This window comes from Sorghum bicolor, chromosome 6 (genome assembly GCF_000003195.3).
Source record: "Sorghum bicolor cultivar BTx623 chromosome 6, Sorghum_bicolor_NCBIv3, whole genome shotgun sequence".
In the NCBI taxonomy this organism is placed as follows: Eukaryota; Viridiplantae; Streptophyta; class Magnoliopsida; order Poales; family Poaceae; genus Sorghum; species Sorghum bicolor.
The window spans coordinates 56,248,768-56,259,932 of NC_012875.2; the positions used below are offsets into that span (position 1 = coordinate 56,248,768).

General features: G+C 44.2%; 1 protein-coding gene across 1 annotated transcript; it reads left to right on the plus strand.

Moving 5' to 3' along the window:
- LOC8072343 (gamma-aminobutyrate transaminase 1, mitochondrial) lies at positions 128-5,468 on the plus strand. Its single transcript, XM_002447046.2, has 19 exons — positions 128-362; positions 1,150-1,280; positions 1,368-1,452; positions 1,704-1,776; positions 1,884-1,981; positions 2,117-2,209; positions 2,650-2,723; positions 2,901-2,939; positions 3,053-3,141; positions 3,241-3,317; positions 3,406-3,480; positions 3,720-3,767; positions 3,862-3,945; positions 4,032-4,119; positions 4,222-4,300; positions 4,386-4,476; positions 4,590-4,668; positions 4,844-4,959; positions 5,044-5,468. Exons 1-19 carry the CDS (start codon positions 321-323, stop codon positions 5,116-5,118), a joined length of 1,536 nt encoding a protein of 511 aa, XP_002447091.1. The 5' UTR covers positions 128-320; the 3' UTR covers positions 5,119-5,468.

The following is an 11,165-nucleotide window of genomic DNA, read 5'->3' on the forward strand; positions in this document are numbered from 1 at the left end:
CAAATAAGGTGGTCGCTGAAAAAACTTCATCATCAATCAATCAATAAAGAAAATCGCATCAATCGCCGTACGCGTGCGTGCATCCTCCCTCGTCCGATTTGGCGTTATCAGAGCGGAGCACGGGGAGAGATTCCCTGGACAAAATTGGGCACGTCTTCCTCCGCGAACTTCGCCTTCCTCCTCGCCCTGCCTACAACTCTCTCCGTGCCCCCCTCGGGCCCTCGCTTCTCGCGCTCTTCTTCCTCTGCCTGCCTGCCTCCAACAACTCGTGAGGGCGCCGCCGTCCGTCCCCGTCTCCGTCTCCGTCTCGGGGAGCGAGGATGATCGCGCGACGCCTGCTCCGATCCAATGCCCCCGCCCAGGTGATTATATATCCATTCATGTACCTTCAGTCCGACGCTCCGAGTCCTAGTAGATGCATGCAAAAGATGGCTTCTTTCTCGGGTACAGTGGGCAGAATTTCACAGGCTTCTCATCGCCTGAGTGGAAGAAAACTTTGTTTTGGATAGAAATCATCGGCGTTCATCGCTTCAGGGAAGCGAGGACGTACTTCCTGTGGCTGTGGCTGGTATTGGATGGATAATATGCTTTTTTTGGTTGCAAAGTAGTACTCTGGTCGCGCCCTTCTACCGTTTTCTTGGAGAAAGTACGATAAATTATGTACGGCTTATTCTAGTTCTAATTACCAGCTGCTTCGAGGTGCGTAGTAGTCGAGGTATCAGATTATACTTTAGGAATCCCTGATTTTAAAATCGCGAACTGACAAAAAAAAACCCAGCGTTTTGACAATTTTTCGTGGAAAATTAGTAGAGTAAGTATGCTCCCACCTTAAATTTCCCCCCTTTTTGCGCGTAGATTCTGAAACGGTCTTTTCGAGTCCTAGTGTCGTAGTACCATGTGATGCAAAGCTGGGTTCCTTTATATTCGGGATATGCAATTCCTTTATTTGACTTGCATACACAAAGTAAGATGCTTTATTCAGTGCTGCACATTTACTGCCTTGAGGTACTATGACATGATCTTTTCCGTTATCTAAAAAAAAGGTTCTATGACATGAATATTCGACCTATTTGTGTGGTTCAGACATCACTTGCCAAAGTTTGGCCATTGTCGGAGCTCATATGCGACCCTTTTTTTCCTGCCTCACAGGCAAGCAGCTTATTGAAGCATGTAACTGGCACTGCGAGTTTGCAAGGGCATGCGGATAGTTTGTTGGATGCCTCAGTCAGACATTTTAGTTCAGCTCCATCTGCACAGTCTGCCTCAACTGAAGAAAATGGGTACGCAGTTGGAATTGTCACACAGTTGTGTTCTGTTACACCATGTAAACTCCTGGCTATTGCTGATCTGCAAAGTGATTCTTCCAGGTTTAAGGGCCATGGCATGTTGGCACCTTTTACAGCTGGCTGGCAGAGCAATGATTTGCATCCACTGATTATTGAGAGATCTGAGGTCGCAACTCTGAACTTTAGAATTAGTTTTTGTAGTATTAAATTATGGAAAAGTAAATTTAGAATGCCACCTATTTTATTACCTATCTTACATTTAGGTCCTGTCTGGTTCCCAAGAATTGAGAGGAATTGAATTGAAAAATAATCTAATAAAATAATGGGAAGCACTTTCCAGATATTGGTTTTAATTAATGGGATCCAAACAGTCATTACAGAATATTTTGCTGTCTAGCTTACTATTTGTATATGCAGGGTTCCTATGTTTATGACATTAATGGGAACAAGTACCTGGATTCTCTTGCAGGATTATGGTGCACAGCGTTAGGTATGTGCACTTGATTTTGTGATAATGTACCACCATTTATTTCTGTGTCTTTAGCAATGTCTTTGCATCTGTTACTACTGCATCATCTGTGTTCATTATGTCTTCAGGTGGTAGCGAGCCTCGATTAGTCAAAGCAGCAACTGAGCAATTAAACAAGTTACCCTTCTACCATTCCTTTTGGAACCGTACTACCAAACCTTCGTTGGTACATTTCTTGAATCACTCGTCAATTTTTGGTTTCTTCATATTGAAACCAGTGTCCCTATCCTAGTTCTTTTCTAAAAAAAATCGCTTGCGAGATCTCCAAAACTAATTATCGGAGTTTTAATGCTACTTTCAGGATCTTGCACAGGAGATCCTTAGCATATTCACTGCAAGGAAAATGGGAAAAGTTTTCTTCACAAACAGCGGTTCAGAAGCAAATGACTCTCAGGTGTGACTATTGATAGCACCTACTGTTTTCTGCAGTTTACAGTTCAGACCCTTGATACCATCGATGGTGTTGCTGTCACTGTTCTTTGCTTTTACTGCAAATAACTGAAAGTTCTTAAATAGTGATTTTTGCATCAGCTGCTCATATTTAAAGAACTTTTACACAAAAACTAAAAGTGAATTTTACATGGTGTTTACAAATCACTAAAGAACTATGTCCGTGCTCTCTCTTTACTGCTAGTAAAATGGCTTTTGGTTCATCGATCATGGTATTCATGTGTCCATTGTGGCCCAATTTGTCTTTGAAATATATATACCTAGCTAGTAGTTGGTAGACCTTGAGGCTTTATATTCTATCATTTTAATGTGTTTTTCCCTTTTCTTTGGTATAAACATGGTTTTGTTTCTCACAGGTTCATTGCTGATCCTTATATTTTACAGGTCAAACTAGTATGGTATTATAACAATGCATTGGGGAGGCCAAACAAGAAGAAATTTATTGCACGATCAAAAGCGTAAGCTTTGTACTGTAATCAAATTTTGTTCTTGAATTAGTGCTTCTTCAGTTAAGAATTGTCATAAATGTCGGTTCCTGATCAAAATTTGCAATGTTCTCTGATGTCAAGTTATGTTCTATGAAAATCTGGAAGCTTTTGAGATTCCATTCTTACTGCTTGTTACACATGTTGCAGATACCATGGATCTACATTGATATCAGCGAGTCTAACTGGGTGAGTACTGTCATACTAAAAAAGCCGGTTCACCAGCATACATCTTTAAAGCATGTCCAACGGCACTCATAAATAGACCTTCAATAGTTTTCTGATTGCAACTCTATCTTTAGTCTTCCTGCCCTGCACCAGAAGTTTGATCTACCAGCACCTTTTGTTCTGCACACTGACTGCCCTCACTACTGGAGATATCATCTTCCTGGTAATATGATTTAAAATTTTGCTAGATGAATTCCAAAAAGCAAAACTTCTGTATAATTGAGCCGCATGTTTTGCTAATAAATAATTCGGTGCGAAACAGGTGAGACAGAAGAAGAATTTGCGACTAGACTTGCCACCAATTTAGAGAATCTTATTCTCAAAGAAGGACCAGAAACAGTAGAGTTCTTTTCACCAAAGCTTGAATGTTGTCAATAGGTTCAAAACTTAATGTCTCCCTAATTATGTGCTATCTTTGATTTATCAGATCGCTGCTTTCATTGCTGAACCTGTGATGGGTGCTGGTGGTGTCATCCCTCCTCCAAAAACCTATTTTGAAAAGGTTATATACTACGAGTTCCAATACTTTGATAGCTCTTCTATGAACAAACTGAACTTCTTGAAAGTATAGTTGCTTAATTCACCCATCCCTCTTTGCCTCTTCTCTTTCCTTCCTTCATCTCATTGTAGTGGTGTTGTTTGTGAATTGCTATTGTTGGTGTATTAAACAAAGGCCTACATCAAGGACTTGAATTCTTGTTCCCAGTGTTTATTCTGTGTCACTTTGTTTTCTGTCAACAGGTTCAAGCAGTGGTCAAGAAGTATGACATTCTTTTCATAGCAGATGAGGTATTGAACACTTTCTATGAAATCAAACAATGTCAAATATGAAGGAAAAAATATAATTTTTGTGCAGATATTGTTGACTGATAAAACATTCTAGGTTATCACTGCATTTGGAAGGTTGGGGACTATGTTTGGATGTGATTATTATAACATCAAGCCAGATCTAGTTTCATTGGCCAAGGTGAATTTTGAGTCTCACTGGACATATGAACAGTGCTTATATGACATTCTGATGTACAGAGATTAATGCCAATTTTACTGTAACAGGCTCTTTCAAATGCCTATGTACCCATCGGGGCAACTCTTGTTAGCCAAGAGATATCAGATGTGATTCATTCCCAGAGCAATAAGCTTGGTAGGTTACAATTTCTGTGAGACCAACGTATTGTTTCTGCAATGGTGTGTGGTGAGCTTTCCTGAAACATCGCATTTGCTGACATGTTACCTTGTATTACAGGTTCATTTGCTCATGGGTTTACATACTCTGGTCATCCAGTTGCCTGTGCTGTGGCCATAGAAGCTCTGAAACTTTATCGGTATATATGCTGCACTTTTCATAACACGTATTTGAGTTATTTATCTGTTGTTCCTGATGAATGATTTGCAAAAAAATGGCATCAGCGAAAGGGATATTCCTGGTCATGTCAAGCAAATCGCTCCAAAGTTCCAGGACGGAATTAGGGCGTTCGCAGACAGTCCAATTATTGGGGAGGTACGCATCTGAATTTCTGAATCACCAAACCTATGAATTCCTGAATCATCAAACCTACCCAGAGGCTCTTTCTCTTGGTTCAAATACATAACTAAAATGCTCCTGTACTCCAGATACGCGGCTTAGGGATGATAATGGGAACCGAATTCACTAACAACAAATCACCGACCGATCTATTCCCTGCCGAATGGGGTAAGTCAATGTAGCAGCTGGTACACAGTAGCATGACATTGACATGTAACAGATAGTTAGAGCTTTACTAATCCTGTTCCACGATGCCTAGAGATGCCATCATCCTGGAACCAAAGCGCTTCCTGAATCCCCCAGAAACTAAAGGTCTGTATGATGTCGGATGATACTTTTTCAGGGGTTGGTGCGATCTTTGGAGAGGAGTGCCAGAAGCGCGGCATGTTGGTCAGGGTTGCCGGCGACGCAATCATGATGTCGCCGACGCTGATCATGACACCCGCTGAAGTCGACGAGGTGTGCCATCAGCGATTCACAGTGTCACCGTTGTCTTCAAGCCTCGGTAGTAACCCAGTAACATCATTGGCTTTGCCTTTTCAGCTGGTGAGCATCTATGGGGAAGCCCTCAAGGCCACGGAGGAGAGGGTGGCAGCCCTGAAATCCAAGAAGAACTAGCAAAAGGGCGAGGACGACGACGATAACACCGGGCGGAGCTGATGTACAGGTGAAATAAAAGTTGGTGGCTGCGAGATGGCAATAACGCACCGGAACGGTCGTCGCTGTTCTTGAAGTGCAAGGTCGCAGCTGCTCGGTCACTAAGCAATGGTGACTGACCTTTTAAACAGGACATAGATGTTTTTTTCCCCCTAAGCAATGGCAATATCTCAAATGTTTGCTGCCCTGTACTTCCTGAAGATAATTTGTTTCAAGTATACCCTTACTGGTAGAATATTCAGATACATAACTTTGTAAGGCAAAACAATAGTAAATGGTCCCAAATAAAGTGAAGGAATTACAGGGCTGAACCCGTGTACTGTGCACTGCTGCTTGTAACATCGGTGTGCATGTAAAGAGAGCAAGGCAATCAGAGAGGATAAGATCGCCTTTGGTAAGCAACAAGGCTAATAAATTAGATAACCTGCACAAGTTATCACAAACAGTTGGTTAAGCAAAATGCCTCGGGTAGTCAGGTGGCAGCTAGTACACAACCACAACGGCATGGCATGTGACAGGGAGTTAGTGGGTTGCTAATCCTGTTCCAAGGTACAATAGAAATGCCACCGTCTTGGAGCCAAAGCGCAAGCCTGAATCTACTACTAGTACTAGAAAGCAGAGAGCAAGCTGTACGATGTGGGATGATGCTTTTTTCAGGCGTTGGTTCGTGCGATCTTTGGAGAGGAGTGCCAGAAGCGCGGCAGGCTGGTCAGGGTTGCCGGCGGCGACATCATGAAGTCGCCAACGCCGATCATGACGCCAGGCAGAAGTCGACGAGGTTTGCCATCAGTGTATCACAGTGACAGTGTCACCATTGTCCTCGAGCCTAGCTTGTGAGCATCTGTGGAGAAGCTCTCAAGGCCACGGAGGAGAGGGTGGCAGCCCTGAAGTCCAAGAAGAATTAGCCAAGAGGGCCAGGACCAGGATGACGACGACAAGGCCAGGCGGCGACGACGGTCGCTGCAGCTGATGTATAGGGCCTGTATAGTTTGGTCAAAATTGATGAGAAAAATCTTCTGAGTCTAGTTAGTTTATATTTGAATAAAAATTATTATAAACAAACGAAAATACTAGTGTCACGCAAATTTTTTCCTGGGAACTAAACACGGCCTCACCTCGGGCGGCCACTGGTGACAGCACTCACTTATGACGTCAGCGATCAGCAGACACAGCGCGGGCGGCGAGAGCCGCGGACTGGCGGAGGAAACTGTTCCCGCGCCGCGCAGTGCCTGTTCCGCTGGCGACTCGGGCCCAGGCGTCGCTCTCAAAGGCCGCGCCCAGCTGGGCCAGGCAAGTACACATGGCGGGGCCCCTGCCACAGCTGGAAAGCCCGGTGGGCGGTGGCCGTAGGGCCCGGGAAAGGCAGTGGCGTCCACGTCAGCTTTGGAAATAGGAATCTGGTGATCCCTATTCGTTTGACGGTTACCAGTCGTAGCTAGCCTTTCGGTGCCTGCCTGCCTGCGGTTTCAGGCCCGCCCGCCCGCCCGCCGCCGCCTCGCCGGAAAGCTGAAAGGAACAGGGAACAGCCGCCAGCCGGCGCCGGTTCAGCAGCAAGTCAGCGAAAGTACCATTGGAGACGGCGAGCGAGGTCAGCTGCGGAACAACGGCGAGGACGGGGACCGGGCAGGGCAGAGCAGAGCAGAGCAAAGGAGCAAATTTTCAGGCTTTCATAAAAGGTGAAAACCTGAGGAGGTTGGAGTGGAGATGTTGACAGGAGGAAGAAGAAAAGCGGAGGGGGCGGCTGGAGAATTTTGGCTGAAGAAAGATAGAAATGTGTTTGCACACCATGACGTCGTGACGGGACCGGCGTCGATGATCTAGTCAGCGAGCGGCCGGCCGGCCAGCCTTCCCCTTCCTTTGGATTTCGTCAAGTTCAGCACGGTACGTTGATTTGAATGGTACTGTACAGTACAGCAGAAATGTTGAACTATTAAATTGAGAAAAAAAAAGAGGCGAAGGCAGATTCAGAGTTTACCACACCTGGAACGTTGCTGCTTTCAGAGCTACTGTCATAGACTCATAGTATATAACACAATTCTGGTTCTTGTCTTTGTATTAAAGACAAAAAGCATGCTGGCTTGGCCAGTGAGAAAGTGTGTTTACGGGGGCCGTAATCAACGCGTAATGATGCTGCGGCGATCTCTTTTCCGATGGTGCGGACGGGCATGCATGTCCACATGGACTGACTGAACTGATCTGATGGGCCGACCGAGTCACCTGCAGTCGCAGCTTTACACACATGCCTTGAGGAACTTGCCAAATCCGTGCGCTATTCAAACCAATTTCTTCTCCGGCGTCCTCGGTCTCATGCTGCATTGCTGCTGCTAGCAAATGGCAGCAGCGCACGTGATGCTCTGTCTGGTCCATCTCCATGGTTCTTCTTCGTCGTCTTCAGATGTGATTCACAGATCGCAGCTCGCACGCAGGGCTTACATACAGCTAGGTTGATGAGTCGTCCGCGCCCACTAATGGTAAACACTGTCAGGATCGGCATATCGCGCGCGTTTGATGATGTCCACTAGCTTCAACCTTTGGCCACTTATTTGGAAGCCTCGGGTCCACCAAAAAAACTTTTTTTTTAATCTTTTGCTCGGCTCCTTATACGCAACCATGTTTGAACATCCGATCAACTAAAGGTCCATAGTTGGCCAAGAAATGCTTGCTGCGCCCTTTATTGGCATGTCGCACAGCCGGCACAGGCGACGCGCCACATCCTCCTAGAATGTTGTGATCCGAGACATATCTGGAGCCACAGGAATGATCCTTTTCCGCCACCATTAAAGATTTGTGGATGACCATTAAGTCTTTGCCCTGTGCCTGTGAGTAGCCTCTCACGGCTACTTTTCTTCTTCTTTTCAAAAATAAAAACTTGTAATTTTCTTCTATATATCAATATGAATGGCGTACAGTCTTTATACTCGTTCAATTTTTTTTTAAAAAACAAAGCAAACACTATCAGTTTTAGTTGTAGAAATCGATGGTGGCATTACACCTGATGCAGGGTTATTTGACAGACCACTGATGGAGTTTCCCGCTAATCGTAAACCAAACCTACCACAGCTCTGCCCTCTGATGGATCTAACTCTGCCACCGTGTCGCATCACATGCGTCGAATATTGCAGGATCTGGAATTATGACGTGCACCGACCGAGGGAGATAGAAACAAAAAGGTTTTAGAAACTGCCCAACCATGTATATCACATACATATAAGAATCTAAAATACACAAGCCTTTTTGGACACAAAAAATACTCCTACACAAGCTTGAGCTACAGACAAGTGGCACAGTACAGTGACAGCATCAGCATGCCAAAAGCCGAAAGCTAATCCGCCGCCGCGGTCGGTGTGGCTGTGGCCGGCGGATTATCGGCCGCCGTCAACTGCGCCGTGGGCCCGACGAGACCAACCCGCCGAGACACAAAGGCCAGTGGCATCGCTCCTCTTTCTCTCCCCATTTCTAAATTTTTCCATATTCTTTCATGGAGTTTGTGGCTGAGCTGCAATGGTCTGTGCCATGATGCCAGTACCTGCCCACATAGGCCACGCCGGCCACTATTTCCCTCTCCTGCCAACCTTGCATTGCACTTGCAATTGAAGCCTCTCTTTATTTTGCGGTGGCCAGCCGTGCCTGCCAATCTGCCATCCTTCCTAGCATAGAAAAATAATAACTATGCAATGCAAGTGGTTTTTTGTATATCTTTTGGTTGGTGGATACTCGAAGCTTATCACAACTTACATGTAATGCAAAGCATGACGACATGGGCGTTATTGTCTTGTGCTAGCTTATATATTTGTCTGTGGATGGAAGTGGTCTCTCTTGGAAGACCAAGTCATGGATAAACTTAAGGCCTTGTTTGGTTGGCAAAATGAAAAGTTTTCGAATACTGTAGCACTTTTGTTTGTTTATGACAAATATTGTTCAATTATGGACTAACTAGACTTAAAAGATTCATCTCACGATTTTATAGACAAACTGTGTATTTAGTTTTAGTTTTTGTTTATATTAAATGCTCCGCAAGATTCGATGTGATAGAGAATCTTGAAAAGTTTTTGATAGGCCTAAGTCAATTGCATTCCATTTGGCTAAAACGTGGAATTTATTTTTCTTTGGTACAAACTCCACTAACTAAAAGTTTGCCAATTATATATGTAGAAACGCAGTTAAGGCCTTTTGATAGCATGAGACAGTTTCTTATGCAGATTATCATCCAGAGAAAGAAGGTCCATGCATATTCATTGCAGCCACACGTACATATCAGAATCAGATCATCCAATAATTCCTGAATAATTGGTTATGGTCACTGAATTTGGGTTTGAGATTGAGAGAGGAGCATGACGATCGTGCTGACAGAGGCCAGACACACGCGCCTGAAAATGATTGGAGTTTCTTGTTTGCGGATGAACAGAAGGATAGGCTTGCAAGGTAATCCAAACCTTAAAGACGTGCACGATGGGAGCACCTTTTGCTTTTGGAGTGCATTATCGATGCATCATTTTCCCACAAGCAAAGCGATGGATGATGCTAATGTATACCATCAGTGTAATAAATCTTCAAGGAGAATGCGTCCTCCTACTCCAAAAGAGAAAGGTGTTAATTAAGTGGGATCTGTGAAAACGACCCGGTGTGAGAATACAGATTGTACGTTGTCATTTTGGTGGCCCAAATATATAATTTTTTATACATATTTTCATTAAATTAATTTGATTTGTTGGACCCAGGCATGACTAGAGACTAGAGAGCGTGGAAAATAAAAGGGTGAGAAAGAAATTTATCACCTTTTCACCGAACCGATCATCGCTCTAGTCTATGGTCTAGGCATGTGTAAGTGGCAGTATGACTTTGTGACATGAAGTCTTAGGCCTTGTTTAGTTCCTAAAAACTACTCAAAATTTTTTAAAATTTTTCGTCACATCGAATCTCGCAGCATATATATAAAACATTAAATATAGATAAAAATAAAAACTAATTACACAGTTTAACTGTAAATTGCGAGATAAATCTTTTGAGCTTAGTTACTCCATGATTGAACAATGTTTGTCAAATAAAAACGAAAGTGCTACAAGACCTTAAAACAAAAAATTTTGAAAACTGAACAAGGCCTTAATTAGGAGGTGTTTGGATCTTAGGACTAAAAACTAACCTGTTCTATTCTCAGAAAAAAAAACTAACCCATTTTGTGATAATGGACTAAATATGAGTTCATAAGAGCAACTCCAACAGTTTGCTAAAAGTACTTGGCATACTAGGATTTTTACCAAAACCATAAAAAACAGCCTCCAACAAGTTGGCAAAACTACTTGGTAATTTTGTGAGCTTGGCAAAATTCTCCCTTCACTTGGCAAATATGCCAGTCCTCCATCACTTGGCATCACGTGTATCCCAATTTGCCAACTAGTTTTGTCAACTTGTTGGAGGCTTAATTTTGTGATTTTGGCAAAAATCCTAGGATGCCAAGTTCTTTTGCCAAGCCCAAATAGCAAACTGTTGGAAATGACATTTGGTTTTAAGACTTGGCAAAACTATAGATTTGCCAATTGAGTTTTAGTAAACTATTGGAGTTGCTTATATGCTAATAAGAGCCAGTAGACTCTAATAAGCACCTAAAACTAACTCATGTTTGTCAAAAGATGGTGCTTGACCAGCGAAATTACTATACGCCGGCGAAAAATGTTTCATGCAATTCCAAATCTGTGTCGAATCCACGTCAGCTCAGTACTGACATGCACAGTCTGTCGGGCCCAGGGGCAATACCGTATTTTGATCACGCCACCGGTTGCCTCTCGCCCGCTTACACGTGGGCCCTACCCGCACGTACACCGCCGGCAGGCCGGCACCGGCAGGGGCCGTCACTGAGGAGGTGAGGTCACAGGGCGGTGAGCCCAGCAACCCCCGTCGCTGGCACTGCACGCGGGTCCCACTCGCCGGACGCGGCCAGCTCAGCAGCACGTATTCAGCGTACGCATACCGCGGGCACCGCCAGCAAGGTACATATAAACCCTCCTCCCACG

Bases quoted from the DNA above. Each gene is read 5' to 3' on its own strand.
- LOC8072343 (XM_002447046.2), top strand. From the start codon at position 321: ATGATCGCGCGACGCCTGCTCCGATCCAATGCCCCCGCCCAG. The intron at 1,982-2,116 runs GTACATTTCTTG...TGCTACTTTCAG, and splicing joins GTACTACCAAACCTTCGTTG to GATCTTGCACAGGAGATCCT. The intron at 2,940-3,052 runs GTGAGTACTGTC...CTCTATCTTTAG, and splicing joins ATATCAGCGAGTCTAACTGG to TCTTCCTGCCCTGCACCAGA.